This window comes from Halichoerus grypus, chromosome 10 (genome assembly GCF_964656455.1).
Source record: "Halichoerus grypus chromosome 10, mHalGry1.hap1.1, whole genome shotgun sequence".
Classification (NCBI taxonomy): domain Eukaryota; kingdom Metazoa; phylum Chordata; class Mammalia; order Carnivora; family Phocidae; genus Halichoerus; species Halichoerus grypus.
Window position 1 is genome coordinate 88,516,185 of NC_135721.1, and position 25,884 is coordinate 88,542,068.

Here is a 25,884-nt window from a genome sequence, read left to right on the forward strand (position 1 = left end):
GTTACTGCTTAGGCAACTAATTTAAATTTTCTAAGCCTCATTTCTCCATTGAAGACAGGCATTTATCTGTAAAATGAACAGAAGAATGTTTATGGCACAGATTTTGTTTCATTTTTATATTTGCATGTTCATTTATTAAAATTCTGTGTTTTTCATAAATAAGGGCTACATAACAGTTTGTTGAGAGGGATAATAAAATAATAAAACTTTCTTTACACACTTTCCAGCACCAAACAGTTGCTCAGTATTACTATTAATTTGATTCCCATTGTTATACTCTACAACCACAAAGAACATTCTAAGACCCAGGCTTTGAATGGATTTTTATCCTGTTTGTTCAAATTGTGGTATATATATGTATATACGCTAAATTTTGAAAAGGAATGAGAAAAAATTTTAAAAATCATTTACCATGTATTTTTAAAGTACTTGGAGTATTATTTTCAGCACCTCCTCCATGCCAGGCAGTATTCTAGGTGCTGAGAATACAGAAAGTATTTACAGAAAGTCGACACAGGTCCTCTTCTGGGGAGCTGAACATTTAATGGAGGATTCAGATAATTCATGTAAGAAAAGTGATTAGAGGGAGAGTATAGGGTTCTATGTAGGACATAGGTCAGGACTTGGGTCTGTTGAGGGCGTCAGGGAATGTTTTTGAGAGGGAAGCACCACTAAATTGAGACCTTCAGAATCAGGAGGAGAGCATACCCCTGGGCTCTAAGAGAGGCCATAGTGTAGAGATTGGGGGAGCTCTGAGCTGACATTGGAGAGATAAGCAGGGACCAGGCCCTGCAGGGTCATGGATGCCAGATTTGGATTCTGTCCAAGGGAGGGTGGAGCATACAGTGACATGATCAAACTGATATTTTAGGAAACACCACTTCACTGTGGAAGGGCAAATGACAGGAAGAACAACTGGGAGGCCCTGTGGGAGGCACTGTGAAGGATTAGGAGAGAGCCACTGGTGACGCGGACTGAAGAGGTGGCGGTGGAGAAGGAAGAAGACAGTTGGACAAATTTGAGTGATATTGACAGGACTGAGGGGTTGACTGGATGCCCTTGTTTCTGACCCAAGCAACTATGTGGGTAGTGGTGCCATCCACCGACATAGGCAACAGAGTGGAGGCAGAGGCTGGGGTCAGGGAGTGGTGATAAGCTATGTGTAGACTTGCTGGGCTCTGTGTAACTGTGGGAAATATGACTTGAGAAGATCAGGTGGATAGTTGCATAATTGGGTCTGGAGCCTAGAGGAGAGATTTGGTCTTGGAGCCTTGCATGTCACTAATATAAAGATGGCACCTGAAGGCAAAGAATGAATGACATCACCAGGAAGACTGTCACATGAGAAGAGACTCGGCCTAGACACAAGGTCTTGCCCAGAACCCTGAGTGGCAATGAACTCTAAAGGAGCGGCATAAGAGTAGAGACATGCATAGCACACTCAGGAGTAGCCCAAAAGGCAGGAGGTGAATCATGAGTATAGATTTCCATAGAGCCTAGGGAAGAAAGCTTCTCAAAAGGCAATGGTAGCTGTGCAGGAGGTTGGGGAGTGAAAAGTATCCATTGAATGCCTAGTGGGGAAGTTGTGACCTTGCTGTGAAGAGCAGAGCCAGATCACATGGGTTTAGGAAAACCAGGAATTAGAGAGAGACAGCAAATGTGGATAGCTCTGCAGAAAACAGTGGCCGATGGAGAGCAACAGCCAGAAGGGGACAGCAGCTCAGGGAGGACTTGCCATTTTTTTTTTTAGAAGATAGGAGGGCCTTGAATGGGTTTATTAATTGATGAAAAAAACCCAGTGGAGACCAAGATGGTGACTAATTAGGAGAAAGTGGCATCTGTGGGAAGGTGGGGTTGGGGGCAATAGGCTTCAGAGTCCAAGTAGGAGAGTTAGCCTGAGGAGGAGAAAAGAGGAAGTGGGGCGGGGAGGAGGATGTAAGGCCTGAGGTGGCAGGTGAGGTGAGAAAGGTTGGAGGATGGGAAGTTGAGGGAGCATCTGCCCATTGGCTTCTGTTTCCCTGTGACTGAGGAACTGAGCCCAGGTCTCATACCCCAGACCTGCATTCCTGGTGACATAGAGGCTCCATCCTCTCAGTGGTTCTGTGTTCTCATGCAGACACTGAGGATTTAACTTCGTATTTTCCTCTTCCCTCCTCCCTTTACCCACCAAGACTTCTAGCTAAGCCGATAAACTGCTCTGTACTAAAATAGGTCATTCTCATCTTCAAAACAGGATCTCTTTCCCTCTCAGATAAATTAATAGGTCTATGTACCCCTGAAACAAATAATATATGTTAATAAAAAAAGAATAAAAAAATTAAATTAATAGGTCTATTATAGTAGTTGCCATTTATGTTTCCTACATGGTAGACCCTAATGGTTGGTCTGTCAGATACCTTCGACATCAGAAGGTATTTGAGGACACGCATATTCCTTTAATTCTCTCTTTCCTTAAAGTTAGCTCTATTTGCTTTTATTCTAGCCTGGGGTCAGTTCTGTACCTCACAGGTAAATTAATTCAGTTCAACAGATGGAAGTGGCTCAAGGTAACTCTTAACTCCTTTTCAGAAATCCCATTTCAACCAGATAGTGCATGTCATTAGTGGTTCTGGGAGGAAAAGAAGTTGAACAGTTGGATTCAGGGAGAACAGGAGCCCTTCTTTAATGGCTAATGTTCAGGGTCTTAGGGCTTTCTGTGTCGAGAAGCCTGACCCAACTGATATCAGAAAGTTATATGAGAGGACTCGGGCACCCTTCTGTCCTCTGGTCTAAGGCATCACATCCACGACCCTGAGTGGCTACGCAGGGATTGTATGGAAGGGCATCATAGTTAAAACATAAGCATGCTATTAAATATGACTCCTCCTTGTATACAGCTGTAAAATTCCTAGGAGTGGAAGTTTAGAAACTGATGCTGTAAAGTAAAAATGAAATTTAACTGAGCATTTGGTGGAGGAAAAGTACTTTATTGGCTCTAACATGAAAAGTCCTGGGAGTAAGCGTCCTTCTAATAATGTATGCTGTGATTGACACCAGAGAGCTGCTGCTGGCTGGACGTGAGCTCTTTGAAATAGCGTAGTAGGGACTTTACAGGTGGGTCTCGTTTGGTTAGGTTACTACTGCTTTTGTGAAGCTCTGCTGCATCTTTATATTCTAACAAGGAGAAGATGGTAAATCAGAGTAATTGCTTCATCCCAAGGCACTTTTATATTTTAAAGGAAAAAGGTCCTGTTAAGAAACTCAAATTAACTTCTCTGTTTATACTATGTGGAAAGCCTCTTTGAAAGCTGCTTGTCATACAACCTGGTGGTTTATTTATAATGGAACAATTCCATTAGAACCTGACACTTGTTCTCATGGCATCAAGACTTAAGATCCCTCAGGAAAAGCATTTAACCCTTGGAAATGCAAAGCTGTCATTTATCTGTCATCTCTCTAAAAACTCACTGGAGGGTATTTATAAGAGAGAGTTGGAGCAGTCATCATTTCCACTGAGTTAGAAATGGAGTTAGGACTCACTAAATGATCAGTAAAGAACCGACGAATGTCCAGCACCATATTGCAGAAGCATCGTGTCTTTATTAGTGTAATTATGGTATTCCCTAATTTTTAAGGAATTCACCATACAGAATTCTGGGACTGGAGTATTAGTTAATTGCTAGTGCTAACTCATTTGAATTGCTTATCTCTGTTACATTTTATAAGTTTTAGAAGAATTCTTGAGTTAACACTTATCAACCAAGGAGTCTTAGCCAATCTTAGAAGAATGAACTGAAATGGTCATGATCTGAAAATTAACACCCTTCTGCCTGGCATTTACTAGCAAAAGATGGGGATACCATTTGTCAAAGCCTGTCAGTGAGCAGGTTCCCCAGGGAGCCAGCGGAGCAGAGTCTAAGAATTCGGTTTCTGGTGCCAGACTGCCTGGCTTCAGACCCCAGCATTGTCGCTCACTGGCTATGAGACTTGTACAAGTTAGTTAACCTCAGAGCCTCCTGTTTCTTCACTGGTAGATGGGGATAATGTCTCTTGGGGTTTTGAAAACTACTCAGTGAAATAATGCATGTAAAGTACTTCATGCAGTGGCTGCATGTAGTAGTAAAGTGTTGTTGTTATTAGCAAAATTTAATATGGGCCTGATGGGTTTGGGAAGATGTTATAGATGATCCCAAAAGCCTATTTTTCTGTGGAATATTTGTGGGCTAAATTTGTCTGTGGGGGTTCATTATTTTGTGACTCCTGTTTCCTAGTTTCACCAAAGCTGTGGTACAGGACAAGTGATTCTGGCACGAACCACCCTCAATTCTTTTCCCATTCTTATAGAACATATTGGCAGCCCTGAGGCAGAGATCTGTAAATGCTCTCAAAGAGAGTTTTTAAGACTGCATTAAGATTGACATCACCTTTGTGATCAGAGACAAACAAGTAAGATTGGACTGACTTTTCCAAGGTACCTATGGTAGAAATAATATTGGGGGTCATACTTACAAAGCTGTTGGCAAAGCCAGTGGTGTGATGCTGCTGGGGGAAAATGGAGTAAAGAGGTGTGGGAATGTCTAGTATAAGTGAGCAGGGCCGAGTGATGTTCTTCAGGATTTAAGGGTTTGTTATATGCACCATTGACCAGTCCTCACTCCTCAGCAGATCTTTACCTACCAACCTCACCATCGTTCTCACCATTACCACCACCCCACCCCTTCCTACCACCCCATTGCTACCACTCTTCCCACTACCATCGCTCCCATGACCACCATCCCCATGACCGTCATTATCAACCCCCCAACATCCCATCCCCTCCCACTTCCCCCAAGCCCTCTTACTGCTGCCACACCCACCACCCCCTTCATCCCCACCCCCATCATCACCACCATTACGTCCATCACCCCCCACCCCATACCTCCTTCTTCTTCACCACCCCTACCAACATCATCCTTCCTACCCTTCACCCCTCACCCCCAGCACCAGCACCAGCACCAGCACCATGGCTACAAGCGTTCAGGGCCTTGAAGGACTCCAGTTGGGGGATCCTTGCCTCTTTACCAACCCACCTTGTCTCTGTCTGACTTGCTTCTCTCACCTGCTCACTCTGACCACCTTCCTGTCTTTCAGTCTCCTAGCTCTGTCTAGAGATTAAGAAAGGAATTCACAAGTATACTTCAACAGTCTTGCTTTTCTCTGACTGAAGAAGGGATTACTGATCTTTTATCATTTGCTTTATAAATAACAAGAGATGATAATTAGTTTGACTCATTAAGTTTAAAGCAATTGTTATAATTTTGCAGTGTTTGATTAAGTTTCTTTAATTATACACAGTTGTTGATGTTTCTGCTCCAAAGAACAGGAGAGTTTCTACGAAACATTCTTCTCTCTACTTAGTGCCTTTTCTCCTTCCTGTTTGCCCCTGTGGCTGCCAGTGCACACTCCAGGGGTAGGTTAGCATTTTGTCCAAGGACTCGGAGTGTCAGAAGATTGTCTTCTCTGTGGTCGTGGTGTTCAAGGCCCGTCCTGATGCAAACTGTAAAGGAAGGGACAGGGTGTCTTTTATTCTTCCCTGCGTCCACCCTTCATTTATTTACTCCAAACCCAGCCTGCTCCAGGAAGGGGTCAGATAACCTTATTTAGGGTAAGGAAGCAATGACAGGGTAGCGGTGGAGCAAACCAAGCAAATGAAACTTGAAATGTGGAATTCCAGCGGGTTAAAGAACTGGGCTGGTGGGGGGAGGGCAAAGGTCACCTCCTCCAAATACTGTCGAAGGCCACTTAATAGTAATTTGTGTATCTTGGACTTTTAAGCTCTTCTTCCCTTCGCTGTCCTCCACCTGCCCTTTCCTCAAGACCCAGCTCAAAGGCAATCTTCTGTAGGAAGCGCTCTGGATTCCCTGCGCTCCCTTCTGCAATGCCCCAACCACGTGCTGTCAACATGCTCTTTTAGAATGGGCCCCTTCCCTCTTCTCCTGTCTCCTGAACCATAGCTTCTCAGCAGCAGGAAAGGCCAGTCTCAGCCCTCATTGTCTCCCCTGTATCTCACACCATGGCTTTCAGGAAATGCTTTTGCACGGAAGTGAATTGTATTTCTGCTATATGAAGAGGAGAGTAGTTTTTAACCATGGAGAACATGGTAACTGTCTTCAAAAGATCGGTGAGAGGTGGTTCTCTCTCTTCTCCTTGAATTTACTTGTTTTCCAGACCTCAACTCTGGAGATATGCCCGTAGGTAGGACAGAGTGTGTGTGTGTGTGTGTGTGTGTGTGTGTGTTTTAAAGAAGAAAACACTTTGACAATTCTAGTCAAGGGGTGCAATTAGCTATATATACCTTTGGCTGAAAGCCTCCTCCATGGGAAATGCGGTTTGTTTGCAGCGAATGTTCAAATGTAAACAGGCTGCATGTGGATGGGTGCTGGAGGGCAGAAAGCAGCCCCTCCTGGCCAGCTGGGCCTTCCGGGTCCAACCCAGGCTCCACTGAGCAGGTGGCCCCACCAGCTCCAGCACGTGTCCCCCCAGTAGGGCTGCATGGGCAGAAAAGAGAGCAGGCTGAGGGATGGGTAGGATTTGATGAAAATGGTGATACCAGCAGCCCTGGCTGGCTTATTACTTAAGAGTCTATAATTTTTAAATTCACTCATCCGTGCTCTAGGCCACTCTTCTGTGTTACAAGTATATCCTTTTATCTTGTGGACTGTGGAAAGAAATTGATTTTTGTCTTTTGTTTTTTGGGGGACTGTAAACAATTTTAACAACCCAGCCTTTATTCCAGAATTTTCCTTTTAGTTCTCTCTGAATGCAAAGTAGCTTCCCTATGTCTCATTTGTCCTGTTTTGCTTTTATGAGGCTCACATTCACTGTTTATTGATAGTGCGGGCTTGTAGACATCAGGGTTTAGGAAGTGTGCCCACCTTTCGCTCCTGGGTCGCTCCCCTTCCATGGATTGACATTGCTGTCCCTTCTACATGATGGCTTCTTTATGACATTGTTTTGATGATCGAACTCTTATCCTAAGTTCCTTGATCTTTAAAAAAGTTAGCCCCGTAGTGATATCCACCATCCTTGTCTTTCTCCAAGGGACATTGTAAGGATAATTTAGGGACCTATGTGTGAAGTATTTTGAGCTCAGTAGAAGGGAGAAGCCATCAGACTCAAAGGTATTACTATTATTTGGTTTCATACTGTTACCATATGATCAAGAATACATTGATTTTGGAAATGGTGATAATTTCATGTTTGGAATTCTATTCTACCTAATCAGCATAATTGGCTTTGGCCTAAACCCTACACTTACCTCATTTTATAGATTAAAAACAAATAAAGGGAAATGATCAGAAATGTTTTTACTACATTTTTCATTGGCTGTTTTTTTTTTATTCTAAAAATAAATAAGTCTTTTAAAGGGAGTTGATTAAAAAGGTTCATTTCCTGGGAATGTTATGCATCTGCAATAAATAATAAATAATACTGTAGCAGTTGGCTGCCTCCACTTTCATACAAAATAAATAAATACATTTGGTGACATACATTTGAGGAGTGTGATTCTTATAATTTTCATGGAAATAAGGAATAACTTTACAGATGATAGAGATTTTACCATCTGCTAGTAACAACAACAAAAAAATAACACAGCTCATAACACGAGGCTCTTACTGAGTCTAATGTATATATTGGCATGCCAGGAATCAGAATTCTCTACAACTTTAGTCAACCATCCCCAGGGAAGCTGACATGACTTCCAGCATGTCAGGGGAAAGGTTCCTTTGCTTCTAAAGCAAATGGCATGGTCTTTACATTGCTTGAATGGCAGAGGAGGGAAGAGGACTGAGTTTTAATGGTGAGAGATCAAGAGAAAGGCACTCTCCGGAATTGTAAGTACCTGCACAGATTTCACTGGTAATTAGTGGAATGGTGGACTCACTGTCGGGAAGATACTGTCTTTATGAGTTAAAACATTTAGTGTTGGTAGAAAAGATAAGAGTTCAGATGCTTAGAGAAAGATGGCGGGTGGCAAGTCCAGACTTTCTCTACAATGACATTTGCTTTAAGCAGATAACATTTTAGTTTCCAAGGCCTGACATGACAGGTAGGGGTTGTGGTTCTAGTGAAGGAGAAGGAGTCAGGTGGGTCACCATTAGGAAGAGTTGAATGCTCAGTGAAGGCAACAGAGCTGCCTTCCAAGGAAGGATAAGAGAAACCAAAGGGAAGGCATTGAAGAAGTATTGGCTCTCTCTTTGGGTTTCCTTTGCTCTCTTCTGGAGAAGGTGGGGATGATTGTCATTTTTGGTCTTTCTGGTTTCATCTGGTGGCATGGAGGGCACTGCAGGCACAAGCATCGTGGCCGTCCCATAAAAGATGGCCAGCGCATTTCTATTAGGAGGTGATGTGTGGGTGGTCCTGAGGGCGTTCAGTCCTTCTTAGTATGAGAAGGCATAGGCTGGGTGTGCAGGCAGAGCCTTGTTAGAGAACTTTAGCAGCAGGGGTGTGTGTCTTGGAGTGCTTTTGGTTATCTTTAAATAGATCGGGGAATGAGGCAGGTTTAGTTAAAGAGGAGCAGCTTGCCTCTCCCCTCCAGCTTCCCCATATTTTGAAGTGATTCTTACTCCCTGACCCTGAAAATGTAGCAAGTCTGATAGCTGCCTAATTGATTATGGCTTTTAGCCTAATGCTAAACATCTAACCCATGGGGCAAAGTAGGTAGAGTTTATAAATTTGTTTTCATTGCTATACTCTATATTGTCCCTCCCTTTTGTGTTACACCTCCTGTTTGGACCCTGATGTCCTGTGCCCTTTCCCCTTGGCCTTTGGCAAAAATGCTGACAAGCTCATGCACGTTCAGATACCAAGGGCTGATCAGGTTAAAGTGTTTCCCCTTCTTGTGGTGTCTACATTTCTTACAGGGGTGAAGACATCTTAAACCAGAGGAATGACTCTCTAGTTGTGGAATTTCAATCATCAGCCAGCCGATGCAGGAGGTATTATTTTGGGCATGGGGGCCTCTCAGAAGCCCTGAAATCATCCTAAATGACCACCTGCCTGCTCCATGTCACATAAGGCCGCTTCATGCATCACACCAGTCTTGTGTGTGTGTTGGTTTGATCTGCCTGAGGGCAGCGAGCATGTTTGTGGAAGTCTCTGTGCATGGAGTTCTGCACAGTAGGTGCTTCCCAGATGTCCGTACGTGCCGGAGAGGGGAAGAAGTGCAGTGCATGCAATGCAAGCTTATTTTTCTTACTGTGGATGCTGGTATTGGTCCCAAAGTGAGCAGGTTCATAGTAAAACTCGAATTTACTTCTTTGTTAAAGCTCACTTCATGCCCATCCACAGCATGAGTCATGTGTCGTCAGAGCAGTCCCCATTTGAAATCCATGGAATGTTCATGAAAGCTGGGGTTTCATATTGCAAATGTCCACAAGCAGGGCAGGACAATCATAGCCTCTTCTTTGAACTGGAAGCCTGGTTCTGTGAATAAGAGTGTCATTTTCATCTTATGCCTCCCTTCTGCCAGTCACTGTCACCGTAGCGCCCAGAGTTCTTAGTGATGGCGAGGTCGGAGCTGTGAGCCTCTCAGCTGGTAAGGCTGTGGCTGTAGCCTCCGTTTATGTGAAGGTCACTGGTTGGATTCCCCAATCTAATAACTTTGGGTAACGTACTAAAGATGAATTAAAATGCTAATAGGTGACATGTTCTGGGTATTTTAACATTCCCTAATCTTAAATGTAAATGAAATGCCTTAGGTGTTCTCACAGCCTTGCTGGAAGCGTACTTAGCATTGCCCCTTAGCAAATTAAAAGTATATTCTGTCCCCCCGGGCAGAGCTAGAAGGATAAGCAGTATTTATTTTATGATCATTTTATTTGTGCCCTCTACAGCTACATGGCACGATGTTCTCTCTTATACTCAGGATAGCAATTTAGCTAAAACAAAACAGGACAAAACAGAATCTCGCTCTTTTCATACGTTTCTGTGAACCCACAGCTCCTTTCATTATTAACATTTAAAAGCGGTACATTGGAGTTTGGGCACCTAAAGCTATTCCAAAGCCATTTTGTAGATTACCTTCACGTTTAAACCTTACAACGCCATGAAACATCTCTGTTTTATAATGAAGACACTGGGGTGCAGAGAGATTGTGTGGCTTCTCCATCATCATGTCGCTGGTTATGGGAGAACCAGAGTCAGTAGGCAGCTGTCCTGGCTCCCAGCTCAGGCACCTGTGCATTAGCCTCGGTGGGAGCTCGAAGCAGAACAAGGTCACTTAAACCAAATGCTTCTGCTAGGAAATGAAGACAATGCTCATTCTGAGGGACGTGCCAGTTCTCCACCGAGGCCAGATTTCTTTATATACTGAGCTGAAAAAACAAGTGTATTTCCTTCCTTCAGTTAATGGGTCACTTCCTTATTAGTAGTTGAATTAGCCCCTTTATTTTCTCCTTATGAGGGGGAAGGAGCACTATTTCTCCCTTAGTCCTCCCAGTTATCTGGTGTCTGGTCACTTCATAATTGTATTTTGGGAGAATAGATATTAATTTTCTTTAACAAAAAGGCTGAGATCCTTGATGACATACCGTAATTCAATTTCCACTCTCTCCCTGCGTTTCCTGCACCCCTTCCTCCTGGCACATTTTTCATAGTTAGGAGGAGTGATAGTGTCAAATATATCAGAAGGAAGAATTGATTCAGTAGTAGTTTGACGACTTGACTGATTAACAGAGATCAGAAGAAGGCTCATAACTGTGAAAACCACTGCAGCATGGAGTTTTAACAGCTCTTTAGGGAGCTAGTTAATGAAAGAATCAGTACAGAAACAGCCATGCAAAAGAAAAAAAAAAAAAGAAAGAAAGACAAGAACAGGAGCATTCCCATATAACACTCAGAGGCTATGTCATAAGGGGAAATAGGCTCATAATTTCTATTTACACATCGCTGTAATTACCGTCTGCCTTAAGATTACTTTCAGTCTTCTCCTGTCAAAGTTGCTTAGATATTTCCTGTCTTACATATCAGGCAGAGAGGTCTAGTACAGGTTGGAACTTGCCCTAAGGATTTTTTTTTTTCCTCCTGAAGAATGTAATTATCAGACACCCAAGCTCCTACTGCTTGATTAGACTGGCTCTAATCTGATCCTTGTTCTCCTTATCACGGCCATTCGTCCATGAACCAGACTTTTGCACTCAGGTGAATGTTCCACTGGGCTTTAGCCTTTAACTTTTTCCTATGTGGTTGTTCTCTTTTCTTTCTCCTGACGCAGTGTCTATGAACCAGATAGAAATGTGTTACGGAGGAAAGAGCGAGAAAGAAGAAATCAGGAAACTCAGCAGGATGATGGCACATTTAATTCAAGTTACTCCCTCTTCAGTGAACCCTACAAGGTAGATGGTTTTCAGTTGTTCGTCTTCTCCCTCACTTGTACCTCTCCCCCTGTGATGACAGTCTCTCCTGGAAGAGTTAACCCACCAAACTTCAGCTGCTTTTCTGCCTGTTCAGCCCAGGAAGACAGCTCAGCCACTCAGAATGAGGTCTTCTCCCACAAATCTTGGTGTCCAGTTCACACGACTTGACTGCCTGTTGCCTCAGTGAAATATAACTTTTGCTTAATAATGAGAGCTGCTTGCTGTGATTTTTTTCCATAGTGTAGACTTCATTTCTGCATTGATTTTCAAAGTCAATGCCACTTGTAATGTTTTGTTTTTTTTTTTTTCCTAAGCTATTCGGAAATAAAAAGAGGTTGGGTAACCTATTTGCCACACATGGGTCATACTGCGGTCAGGCTACCTGATAGGGTAATGAGAAAAAAACTGCTGGATTGTTTCTCATTTACACCAAAGGCCAGAGATACAAGCTGTCTTCCAAAATGAAAGACCTTCTGAGATTTCACTAATATCTGAGGCCTGCACGGAACCATGGGTAGTTTAGGCTGGTGTCTCCTTGCACATTGAGCCCCGTGTTCATTTTAAGCTGTATGCTGACTTCTTCTGCCTGTCACTCTGGGTTTCTGACAAGAATCACTATATATTTAGAAATTGGCAGCAGAACAATTTGAGCCAAATTTGAATTTTTAAGAAAAGCTTCCAGAGGGACTATATAAAAGAAAAGAAACCCCAATCCTGGAAAGCCTCAATCCCGATGGTTTTGCGAAGCTACGGTGGTATATTTTCTGGTTTCCGTAGCTGCATCACCCCACCGAGGATAGATTCCCTTTTGATGTAGTCTGAGGCTCTTAACGGCTTCCTGGTCCTGGCGTGATGCAGGGTGGATGGACTTCAGAGATGACGATTCTGATTTCATCTCCCAGCTCTCATTCTGAATGTGATAACCCTGACTCTGTGAGCCAGCAAGGCACCTCTCCGTTGTCTCCTGTGTTTCTCTTCTCTCTAATGACAGGGTGCTTGTTGTGTTTTTCTTTTCTCCAGACGAACAAGGGGGATGAGCTCTCCAACCGGATCCAGAATACTTTAGGCAATTACGATGAAATGAAAGACTTTTTAACTGATAGGTCTAATCAGAGTCATCTCGTTGGCGTTCCCAAACCTGGGGTTCCTCAGGCTCCTGTGAACAAGATCGATGAACATTTTGTTGCAGATTCAAGAGCCCAGACCCAGCCCTCGTCTGTCTGTAGCACTGCTTCTTCCACACCAGCCGCTGTCCCCACACAGCAGAGTAAGAGGGGCACCATGGGCTGGCAGAAGCCTGGGCACCCGCCATCGGATGGCCAACAGAGAGCAAGTAAGCACGGACACAGGTTGCTTGATTTGAACAGATCTGCTAACCCAAAGAACCATAATAAAAAACCTAACCAGTCTGTGTCGAGCCCCTCATCCTCATCTTCCTCTTCTTCTTCCTCTTCTTCTTCTTCTTCTTCTTCTTCTTCTTCCAACTCAGCACACCAAGGCTCTCTCAGGACCTTGCTTGGAGATGGTGTTGGCAGACAGCAGCCACGAGCCAAACAAGTGTGCAATGTAGAGGTGGGTCTTCAGACCCAGGAAAGGCCACCTGCTATGGCAGCCAAGCACAGCGGCAGCGGACACTGTGTTCAGAACTTTCCTCCATCCCTGGCTTCAAAACCCAGCCTGGTCCAGCAGAAACCAACTGCATACGTGCGGCCGATGGACGGCCAAGATCAGGCTCCTGATGAGTCTCCAAAGCTTAAGTCATCCACAGAAACCGGTGTGCACTGCACGTCATACAGGGGAGTCCCGGCCACCAAGCCAGAGTCCACCAGAGCCAAGGCCAAGCTTTCCAAGTTCAGCATCCCCAAACAAGAGGTGAGTCTTTTCTCAATGCCACCTACATACATCTGAGTTGATCTCAGTGATGACTTGACAGTTATAAATTCAATGCCCATGTTTCTTTATTTTCAGCGTGTGAACAACTTTGTGTGGTAGGATTTGTAGCAATCGCTAAAGGAGGATGTACGCATAAATAATAATTTCTTAAAATCTCAAATTGATTATCATCATTTTTTTAAGTTCCAACATATGCAGTTATGTGTCTATGTTCATTCGGGAAGGAATGTTTCCTTCAATATAGTTCAAGGGATTTTTTTTATGAATGAGTCAGTGTCGACATGGATAGTATATATTAGAAATAAAAGTATTGTAAGGGCCATGTATAAAGAGGTTAATTTTTATGTAAAAGAGTTCAGAAGTTCAACATTTTTGCCAGTTTTGAAATGTTCCAAAACGTAAAGGAAACTTTATAATGATTTTTAAAGTAATTATTAAATGACTCAATATTGAATATGGTGAATATTCAAATGTATCAGATGTCCCATCCATATTATAATACTTAAAATCCAGGTTAATTGATGTTAATCAAGTAAGGACTCTCCTTGTCCCGTGAAAATGATCTTAGGTTATATAAAGAGAGTGAAATCTTTTAGTTCAGATTCTTCTGGTTTGCGTCTTGAATTTAATCTGAAGTATTTATTTATTGCATTACAAAATGTGTAGACTAGGTGTGTGGAATATGAGAACTCAAAAAGGCAAATCACATAATCGCAGAAGTAGCAAAGAGTCTGGTCTACTTGAACAGTAAATCTGGATAGAAAATGAAGTCTTGTTTTAGAGAAACACATTTCATCCTATATTCCAAATTGATGACACTTGTCAAGAACACACGAAAAAGTATGCATGCACATTTTTTTGTTTTGCTGTGATGTGATATACTAACTAACATAAAATGTGAATTCTAGAGCATTGGACTTAGGAACTATTCAGTTTCTTTTTTCTTTTTGACATATTCGGTTTTAAAGATGGAATAACACTGTGGCTAGCATATTCTTTGTATCTTAATTTGATTTAATGACCAAATAAAACACAAAATGATTTGATGTTTCTTGTTGGGAGTCTGACAAGGCTGAACTTAATCATTTCTGAGCTGAGCTCTCACCTCAGAAAGCACCGTGCACCAATTGGGAGATCAACACAGTGCCCTTAGAGAAGATATATTTTTTTTAATTCCGAGATGTTTACACAGGTTCTAATGAGGAAATTAAGTGACATGTACACCAGTAACTCCTTTTGATTATTCGTTTATGATGGATTCCATAAAGTATTCTTAGGAATTAATAGAAGCAGCATATAACTTCTGCAAGCATTTATGTTTTGGAAAGTTTGTAGGAAACACATATGAATATCACCTTATAAAACTGAATTTATCAAGCCCTTTGATTTGTGTTATCATCATCAAATGACCTGGCAAATAAAACATGGCTTATCCTTGAACAGAGGTGACTATAACTGCCAGGAATCCGTTATAATTTTAATCCCAATTGATTCCTTGTTAAAATGATTTTTATGTGCCAGAGAAACTTCAAATTTATTAGGTAGTAATTTATTTATTTACTTTGTAACCCAATGAGCTGATAAAGGCCTGGTTAAAAGCCCGTTTTTGATAGCCAGTACAGCCTTATGCAGATAACTGTACAGTTTTCATTAGGCTTTTGGGTATGTCATTAATAACGTGGACACTTTCAGGACGCCCTTCCAAGACCCCAGATTGAGAATGACACATTGTACTATGGTTCAGTAATCACAGAAAGAGGGAAATGCCTGAGATAGAAAGTCATACCAAGAAAAATTAGAGCTTTTATACAGGAAGTGTTTCATTTCCCCCATGTAATGACATTGAGCCTGTCCGCTTGCTCCCTTCCTAACATTTTATACTGAATACTTTAAAAAGGCCAATCATGCATTGATAGAAAAGAGGTAAGAAGTGTTGTTCACAGAACAAAGTTTTAATTGGTGGATTTGTTTTTTTGTTTGTTTTTGTGGGTTTTTTTTTTTTTTTTTTTGTAGGGGAGATAATACAGTCCTTATTTTAGCAAAAAACTGTGTATTATGGAAAATATGGTAATTGAATTGTGCAGCACTTGTGTGTTGCACTCCAGTCTATTATAATAAGAAAATGACTCTTTCCCAATTAGCAGCAGGGTAGTATCTATAAGTTACATTTCCTATCCTTCCGACTCAAAGAGTTTTTTTGTTTGCTTGTTTGTTTTACAGTACTCCAAGAGATTCAAAAATACCTTTTGCAAGTATATCACTCAGTGTTTATAGGGCATCCCTATAAAATGCACAATCGTAGCATAGAAACTGAAGAATTTTATCAGCTAATCAGATTTTGCTTTTTGAGGAAACATTTGCTTTTATTTTTTGGAGAGAATAAAACAAACATGGCAAATAATTAAGAAATATTAATGCCTATTTTTTTTACACAGATAAGTACCTAGATGAAAATGTCCTCTTGATAGTACTGACATTAATTTCCAATAATTTAGGGAATGCGTTTTTTAGGGAAATTTACAGAGGCTGTGACCAAAAGGGAACTTTTTCATGACTTGACTGTAGTTTCCCAGGACGTTAGCTATAGAGTGAGACTTATGCCAGTGTGAAGGATTTAGGGGCTAAAAGGAAGTGTTAGGTAAAAATGACATAAAGACAATGGAGATGCAAATATAGCTGAATAGCATTGTGTAGGTACAGTCCTCATAAGAAATCAAATCAATGACTAGGTATAATGCAATAGAAGAAATTAAAAAAAAAAAAATCTAAGTTGTGATCTCTGCCTGCAAGAAATTTACATGAATTGAATAAATTAAACTCCAGCACTTAGCTTTTAATTTGCAATTTCTCTCACATACAGTCCAAACTAAATTTAAAATTGGCCTTCTAGTTCTAGAAAATTTCCTCACCTTCATAATCCTTATAGTAGAAAAATCTTGTGTTGTTTTAAAAAATTGAGAATTTGTGAATCTCTTTTGCCTGATTTTATACTTCATAAATTCTTCATTCTTTTTCTTACAACATCTGCACTCTATCTGCTGCCGTGGTGAATTATTTGTTATAATTCTTTAGTCTTCAATAATAGGTAATTAGTGTGGAAAAATTCAGTGCAATTTGATGTGGAAGTTAAAGACCTCAAGGGGTTTCTTTAACTGATACACCTGTCTCTTGGCTGGTTTTCCCCAGCTCAGTTTTGTGTTTAATGAAAAACATATTTTTGTTGTTATAGCTGACTTTTTTATTCTTGATGCCATCCCTCATTAAGTGAGCCTTCCCTGGAGTATCACTTGGAAGGGTGACTAGTGTCAGGTGAGAGAAGAGACAGGGACATAAGAAATGACTGCAGATGCATTCTAGAACATTCTAGGGTAGGGCACACTAAATCTTATTTCCAGTTGAAGCAAATCATTTTTTGTTTCGCATACACACACAAAATAAATGTTTTGCCCTTAACATGTAATTCAAGATCCAGACACTGGGGACTATTAACCTAGTGGGGCAGATACAAGTTTTGTGGGACCTAAAATGTATACCGTCTTTGGGGTTTTCTTCAGTAAAAAAGGAGTAGAAAATTACCTTATACTTGAAATTTTTGCAAAAACAAGTATTAACTCATTGCTAGGGCCCCTCCTGGGGCCTTGGAGGAATCTTCGCTTAAGAGGCCCTGGAGCTTATGCGTCATTAGCTTCATGCTGTATCTATCTTTGGCTCATGGAATAATAAGAAATTGTTATTAAAATGATAATTTTAGATTTGAAAAGAGTGCTTTATATTGGCCTCAAACTTGGTAGAATTTAAAAATACATATATATATGCTAGGTGATACAGGAAGGCAGAAATGGGACAATCCTATAAAACAGGCCTAATATGCAGTGCTGTTGAGATAAAATATGGGAATATGGGCCTCACAGGCCATGAAGTTAGTTTGTTTGGCAAGTTTCAGCTTCAGTGGCACTCCAAAACATACACATTTTAGTTTCTGTTACTAATTTAATGAGCAGCAATGATTTAAGGCCGCCCTTGCAGAAGGGCTCTGATGGCTGAGAATAGAACAGATCTGAAAAGCCAGGGAAGGATGGAAGGAAAGCAGGGCCTGCTGCTCTTAGCTGAGTCAGTGATAAGGAAAGAGACACCTGAATTTGAATATAAATTAATAGACCGTATGTATATGAGGAGTTTTCCTAGTGGTTGATAGACAGTGGTTCATCCACAAGAACAGAGAAACCGTTTTTGGTTGATCAGAATTTCATTTGTTAAAATAAGTAATTACATAGTTTAAGGTGTATTGATTAATCAGCATATTCATGACGGGCATTTTAAAATCACCATTTATACCATGAATAAGAGCAGAAAGATAAAGCACCATGATTCCACAAAATAGCTTCCTAGAAAAGCAATTAACTGATTTTTTTTCTAAGTTCACAGAAGATAAATGATTTAGGCTTCCTATTTCCTGTCACTCTTGGTTACCTTTGTATGAAAATGGATTTCTTCCAAATTAAAGTCGGCACCAGCCTGTCGGACGGGAAAGGCATCTGCAGAGCAATGTGTACATTACATATTCATGCCAGTCTAAATTTCTTAATTACATTTGAGATGTATAATGTTTTCAAATGGAAGTATGCTCTCTGATTGCTCATTGATGAAATGAGGGTGTGTGCCCGGGCTGGCGACTCGGTTTCCCTGTCTGTTGTGGTTTCATCCTCCCCATCATCATCACCTCTGTCCTCCTTCACCCACTGCAGACCGAGGCCACGTCCTGTGGGACAGCAGGGCTTAGTAACAGCACAGATGGTTATGCTCCGTGCTTCCTCCTCTCCCTGTCACGCACGCCGTGCGTTCTCTTAGTGAGGATGCGGCCAGCTTGTACCCCTTAGACTTAGAAGAGTGAAGACCCACAACTTTGATCTCAGATACTGGATGAAAGCACTTGTTTTCCATCTTTTTTTTTTTTTTTTTAAAGATTTTATTTATTTATTTGACAGAGAGATAGAGAGAGAGAACAAGTAGGCAGAGAGGCAGACGGAGGGAGAGGGACAAGCAGGCTCCCCGGCGAGCAGGGAGCCCGATGCGGGGCTCGATCCCAGGACCCTGGGATCATGACCTGAGCCGAAGGCAGCTGCTTAACCAACTGAGCCACCCAGGCGCCCCTGTTTTCCATCTTATAGATGGGTCACTCTGAAGGTCATAATGAAGGCTGGCAAGTGGAAATGTTTCCATATTTTTTGGCACTTTTATGTTCAGCTAGTGCGGCCCTAAAGGTAAAGCACTTAGCCACTTAAAAATATCTTCCATTTCTGTAACCCTTTATTAAAATGTGTCTTGTGTTAAGGTGCCGGTGTCCTTTTCCATCCCCTTTCCTCTCTGGGCTCCTTTAGGCTCATATTATAAAACCACATTTTCTAGCCTTGAGGTAGGAAAATACTCCCAGGGATGGAGGTGTTGAGAGCGAGACCCGGAGGGAGGCCATTAGAAAGCCCCACTTTACATTCCCTGTATATTTTCTCAGTTCTCATAAAGTTTCCTCTCCCGGAAAGCATCTGGACAGATTACGGGGCTGTTTGCCCTTAAACTGCAACCTTATGTGTGTTGACTTCAAACCTGGGGCTAATCAAGAGCCTAAGCCCTCTGTGTTTGGAGTCACTTGAAGAGATGGTATGTGATCCAAGAACCTCTCCCACATTGGAAAAAGCATCACTGGACAGTCCAGTGACAAAAGCCTCTTGTTTTGTATCTCATCTGTTCTTGGTTGGAAATCCTATGCACCCTCTCAGATACACAGGGATACACAGTGGAATGATGATGGGTCTGCCAGGTGTAGGTTCAAATCCTGGCTCTGCCACTCATTAGCCATGTGGCGGGGAGCAAGTAGTTTAACTTCTCTGGGCCTCAGTTTTCTTATGTGTGGAGAAAATGATAATATCTACGTGGCAGAGTTACTGGAGAGAGGAGTCGATCGATGAGTTGAAGAACGTCATGTGCTTAGCACAGTGACAATATAGTAAGCATTCAGTAAATATTGGCTATGTTACTCTTACTAGAAATACCTCTGAAACGACAAAAGCAAACAAGATACGGAAGTGAGGATATTATCGGAAGTGGTTGTGTGCGTGCGTGTGAATTAGAGAGAGAGAGGCAGAGAGAGGAGGTGGGAAGAAAAAGAAAAATGAAATTCTGAAAGTTCTTTTGTGTTTATTTGTTGGAAATAATGGAAATCTTGAAGACTGAGATTATCCTGGATTAATATAGCAAAGCCTGAGTGACGTGATTCTCTCTTATTTAATGCTTAGCCCCCTCCTGAGATTTTATTGCCAAGCCTGGGATCGAATTTCCTCTCTCTTTCTGTGTATTTGGCTTTCCTGAGCTATTATTACCTGTAGTAGAACATATCACACTTGAGCTTTATTTCCAGTTAAATGAAATATAAAGTCAACAAGATATGGGCTGAGGAAAAGTGTTAAGATTTTCAGGTAGTAAGTATTGAGAATGACTCATTGAAACAGATCTCTTTGAAGCCACACAGTATTAAATGGTGTTTAATTGGGCCGAGCAGGAGAATCACTTACCCACACGATTAACCGGCGTTAGCAATGCCTTTATAGTAGAGGAGAGTGCAGTTTCCCTGCTGCTAGTCACACGTTCCATTCTGTAGCCGCATGCGTGACGAGCAGCCTGCGGCTACCCCTAGACGGAGCAGTTTTCTGTTTTGGCCAAAGGGCAGGCTTTAGGATCAACAGACATTTTCAGAAGTGATACTGCCTGGGACCCATCTCTGCAGTAATTGGCCTGATTTTAGAACAGCATGAGGAGTATGGTTTCTGGAGCTAGATTGTCTGACTTCGACTCTCAAGTCTGTTGGCTCGCCAGATGACCCTGTGTCTCAGTGGCTTTATCTCTGACATGGAACCATGATTGTACCTTTATTAGTGTGCCCGGGCTGCCGTGGCAAAGTACCGCAAACTGCTTGGCTTAGCACAACAGAAATTGTCTCACAGTTCTGGAGGCCAGAGCCCTGAAATTAAGGTGTTGGTAGGGTTGGTTCCTTCTGAGGGCTGTGAGGGAGAATCTGTCCTAGCGCTCCTTCCCTGGCTGGAAGATGGCTGCCTTCTCCCTGCGTCTTTACGTTGTTTTCCCTCTACACGTGTGTCTGTCTAAATTTCCCCTTTTTTTGTAAGGACATCAGTCATATTGGATTAGGGCCCACCGTAATGACCTCGTTGTTAACTTGATTACCTACGTAAAGACGCTATCTCTATCTAAAATGTAAAATTGTGAGGGACACAATTCACTATAACAGTACCTGATAGCATTTGATAGCATTTTTTATGACTACTTAATAAGTTAATAGTTGTACAGTGCTTAGAATAGTGTGCCTGGCACATAGTAGGCACTTAAAAATCCACAATAAGAACTTAGGATTATTAGTATGATTATTGATAGTAGCTCTGTTTACTTCACATTTACCTTCTAATGTGCTCAGCCCTGGACAGTTTGAGAGCTCAGAATCTGGAAACTGAGGTGAGGTGATGAATTTCACTAGAATATGAATGTCATAAAAGCAAGGATTTTGTTCTGTTCTTTTACTGCTTTGTTTACTGAAGCTTCCCTAACTGTGCCTGGCACATAGTTTGTGGTCAATAGGTATTTGTTGAATTAGTTAATTAATTTAAGGCTACGGGTGAAGGAAGTCACTCCCCTCCAACAACTGACCTCCTCTCCTTGGGGCATCAGTAATTCCTGCCAAACCTTTTATGGGAAGAGAAAAGCCAAACACTTCCAACATGTAATTTATAGCTGCTGTTACAAAGAGAAATAGGAACCATATTTACTGATGTATGTAAACACAGCCCATGTAAAATAAACCATGGAGCTATATGCTGGCCTCAGAAACAAAAGCCAAAGCAGGCCGGGGCTCTGCCAGGGATGTTATGTGCTCTGCCTCTTTTGCCTTGTTCTCCTTTGTTTGGTTGGTGTGAGTAAGAGCCCTGGCCTGGGGGCAGTGTGTACGGTGCTCTGTGTATGTGCGGCAGGCAGATGCTCCTGTTCTCTGACCACTATGATGTGAGCTGTAGCAAAAGAATGGAATGAGGAGGGTGGTGAGGGGCACAGGGGACAGTGCGGGGGAGACCACGGTTTCAAACTTTCTGCCATGTGAATTAAGTTTTAATGGATTTAAAATAGCCTGGCATACATGGAGCTCATAGAGGTACTCCTTGATGACAATGGGTACTGATTCCCAGAATGGCTCTTTCTCTCTACATTTCATTTTGTGCTTCATGGATCTTGTTTCTGTCATGATTCCTATTTCACTTATTCATGGTAATGCATTATTTCATAACTTATGCAAACATAATCCGCATATTTATCCAGAGCTCTGTTTATTTGTTGTCTCGGAGACATATCCTTCAGAAATATTGCTGGTTACATAGCATTTGGGTCCACATAGCCAGTGGCATGCCTTTAATACACAGTATATGTTGGACTCCTTATCTGTGTGACAGAAGACTAAACAGTAGAAAATAGAAAAATGTGTACATTCAGTTTTGGATCTACATAAGCCCTGGGAACAAATATGGATCAGCCGCTCTCTTTCCCCTCCCCCCCAATTCTTAGATGTTTTGAAAACCTCACAGAGAGAGCATGGGTGATGGAAGGTCTCCTCCAGACCTCCTGTGGGATATTTGACTCCTCTCTGTGACATCCCTATTGAGGCTCTTCCTGTCTGTGTGCAGCCCCCACAGGTAAGAGGGAACTTTCTACCTCCTGGGGTAGCCATCCCATCTTTGGGCAGCTCTCACCCTTCCTTACGTTGACCTACAAATCAACCTTCTAGTCACTTGCACTTCTTAGCTGCCAGTGTGCCCACTGGGATTTCACATTGCTGGCTCTTTCATTTGTGTTTGTGTTTTGTTATTAATTCCCGTAGGTTTGGTCCTCCGGACAGTCCCTCCCTCAGGGTCACCCCATCCTTTGCCCATGGCGTCATAGTGATTTAAACACGAGTTCTCAGAGGAGCCTTCCTTGCCTCAGCATAGCCTATCTCGATTACTCCGTTACCATTTTGATTTTTACCCTTTTATGATTTGTGGTAAGTATTATGGAAAAGAGTAAAAGTGGCTGGGTTCACACCTGTAAAGGAGTGAAGGGTTTGGAGGATAGGGAGTAGGTTGCACTATTAAAAAGGGTAGTTAAGGGGCACCTGGGTAGCTCAGTCGTTAAGCGTCTGCCTTCGGCTCAGATCATGATCCCGGTGTCCTGGGATTGAGCTCCACGTCAGGCTCCCTGCTCAGCAGAGAGCCTGCTTCTCCCTCTGCCTCTCACCCTGCATGTGCATGCTCTCTCTCTCTCAAATAAGTAAATAAATAAATAAATAAAGTATTTTTAAAAAAGGGTAAAGTAATCCTCATTAAGAAAGTGAGATTTGAGCAAGAAGAAGGTGAGGCAAGGTTAACAGGAAGGTATCTGGAGAAAGGAGTTAGTGGGAGTAGAGTGGATAGCTCAGGCAAAGGCCCAGGTGGGAACACACCTCCTCACCCTGTAATACCAACAGAACAGTGTGCTGGCGCAGAATGCACGAGAAGGACGGAGGCGGGAGAGGAGCCCACATCATGTAAGGCCTTTAGGCCACAGCAAGGATCGTGGTGTTATTGTGGGTGAGAATGGGGAGCCCTTAAGGAGTTCTGAGCACAGAGTGTCACGGTCTGACTTAGGTATTACAAGGATCGGTCTGGCTGTCAATGTTGAGAATAAACCGTAATGGGATAGAGGTGGAAGCAGATCACTTGGCAGATCATTTCCCTAATCTGGGGCAGAGATGATAGCAGTTATAGGAGTTAGGTGGTAGCAAAGGTAATGAGAAGGTTGGATCTGGATATATTTTTGAGGAGAGTCAGGTAAGAATTGACTGGTTGGGTGACAGATGGAGAGGAATTGAGGACAAATTTTTGACTTGAGTAACTGTAAGGTAGAAGCTGCTTTCAGCTGAGATGGGAAAAAAGCAGGTCTTTGAAGAGAAGAGCAGGAATTCGTTTGAGCTTATTGAGTTTGGGGTGTCTATTAGACATCCAAGTGGACATGATCAGTACACACACACGTTGGAGCCACAAGCGTGGAATTCAGTAGAGAAGGAAATGTATATCTGGGCTAGAAGATACAGATTTGGAAGTGGTCAGCATACATGTGATAATGCCTTGAGGTTGGATGTGGTCACTCAGGGAGTGAGTGTGGCTAAAGAAGAGGGCTGAGCCCTTATGCATTCCTACATCAAGGGCTTAGTGAGAAGAGAAGGTGCCAGCAAAGGAGACAGAGAAGAAGGGATCAGTAGGTTGGAAGAAATCAGTGCCGTATCTAGGAGACATGAGAGAGGATATCAAGAAGAGAAGGGAATTAGCAGTTTTAATTCTGCCGATGATGGATTTAGTAACATGGAAATCATCAGTTACTTCAAAGAGTGTTTTGGGGGCCAAAGTCTGAGTTTAGGAGAAAATCAAGAGAAGGAATTAAAGATGTTACATAGAGACAACTCTTTCTAGAAACTTTGCTGCAAAGGGCAGCAAAGATTTTGAGAGTAATATATCTTCATTATAAAAATTTGGGTAACATTAAGAACATAAAGGAGAAAAAAAACATGTAATCTTGCAGTCTGGAAATGGTCACAATTAACATTTTGATATAGATTCTTCTGGTTTTTTCTATACTTAGACCTTCTTTATTGAATCTGGATGAAGCTATCATATATGGTTATTTTCCCAATTATTCTCCTTGCATGCCATAACCTCTTTGCCATGTCACTGAACAGTCTTTGGCAAAATTCAGTATATGGTCTTTGCATCTCATTTAGTTGAGAATTTCAATGGTTTTATCCTATGCAGATACCATAATTTATTACATAATCCTTTTGTCGGGCATTTAAGCTGTTTTCAATTTCTTTTCACTATTGTAAATTATTATTATTATTATTTTTTAAAGATTTTACTTATTTATTTATTTGAGAGAGAGAGAGAAACAGCATGAGAAGGGAGAGGGTCAGAGGGAGAAGCAGGCTCTCCGCTGAGCCGGGAGCCCGATGTGGGACTCGATCCCAGGACTCCGGGATCATGACCTGAGCCGAAGGCAGTCACTTAACCAACTGAGCCACCGAGGCGCCCACTATTGTATATTATTCTGCAATGAATAGCCATATAAGTAAATTTGTGTAGATATCATATTTTCCAAGGAGAAAGTCTTAGACATCTAATTTATAATTCCAAAATGAACAAAGGTTAACATGTATAATCTTTTGTGATTTTCTTTTCATGTTCTTTACCCATTTTTCTGTTGAAGTGTTTGTATTCTTTCTTACTGAGTTATGAGTTTTTAAAATTAAGAAAATGAACCTTTTCTAAATGTATTATAAGCAGTTCTCCCAGTTTCTTGATTAACGTTTGTTTATAATGTAGAAATTAAATTTTGTATCTTTCTTCCTTTTGATCTCTTCCTTTGTAATTATGGTTAAAAAGGCTATTTCCATAGATATATTAAAGAGTTAAATCTAATGTGTAAAACCATAAAGGAACTAGATGAAAAGTTAGCCATCTGGAATTTATTTTAATATAAGGTAAGCCTTTACTTACTTGTTTATTATTCCCCACAGTCGTATTCCAGCATAAGTGATGACTCAGTCCGTCTTTTCTTTATAATTCAGTTGAAAAAAAGATAAATACTCCATCTTTATGGAATTGTGAGGTCGCTGTGGGTAGGGATCCTACAATGTAATTTCTTAGAGACTGGAAATCTTAAATCAAAATGCTCCAGCCTTTCTTCAAGACCCTGGCATAAGTCATGCCAGTGCCACAGTCTACTCCAGTCATCAAAGAGTTTCCTTTCTTCTAAATTCCTATAGGGTCCATGTGTGTTATATTACCATATATTATTATATGCTGTTTTGTGTGCCTGTCTGGTGTCACAAATATATTGGAAGCTCCTCGAGCACAGGCTCTGCTTCTCATCTGTGTTTGTGCCATCACCTCGAAGAGGGTTCTGTTAGGTCTAGTACTTAATTATCTTGTTCCGGAGGTCAGGACTTTGAGTTTTTCCACCTGAAAAATAGAGACAAATATATTGTAACTGGTTTGAATGATGTGAGGTAGATCAGTAACAGAAGTAAAGACTAGAATGAAATTCAAGCATAGCATATAATCTGACCCAGGCTTCATCCCTATCTACTTACCAGACCTCGTGCTCTTTTCTATGTATACCATTTTTCTTTCAAAAGTTCCTGGCTTTGCTTATGCCTGGAGTCTTATTCTTTCCTAGTTTGCCTGCCAGATTCCTCCTTCAGGTCCGGTTCCTCTTATAAAAAATGATATTTGGAAATTAGAAAGTCACCAACCAGAATTGATTGTTGTTAATGTATTGGCATATTTGCTTTCCATCGTATTCTTGATAGGTATCTGCTTACTTACTCATTGTTTTTGTTAACACGTTACATGCTCATTCAGATTATCTAAATAATGAAGAAAAATGAAATTTAAAAATCAACTCAAATCCCACCATCCAGAAAAAAATTGCACAAACATAAGATGAATTTCATTCCGGACAACATTGTCTCTCTTTCTTCACCTCTCTCTTTTTATAT

At 41.6% G+C, this 25,884-nt stretch overlaps 1 protein-coding gene across 2 annotated transcripts in view; it reads left to right on the forward strand.

Annotated features, from left to right (window-relative positions):
* Positions 1–25,884, forward strand: part of AFF3 (ALF transcription elongation factor 3) — a 520,060-nt gene that overhangs the window by 77,511 nt on the left and 416,665 nt on the right. For both annotated transcript variants that reach the window (XM_078056810.1, XM_078056811.1), the window contains exons 3-6: positions 8,883–8,957; positions 11,234–11,354; positions 12,396–12,708; positions 12,865–13,247. In XM_078056810.1, coding sequence (XP_077912936.1) covers positions 8,883–8,957; positions 11,234–11,354; positions 12,396–12,708; positions 12,865–13,247 — 892 coding nt within the window. The remainder of the gene's footprint in view (positions 1–8,882; positions 8,958–11,233; positions 11,355–12,395; positions 12,709–12,864; positions 13,248–25,884) is intronic.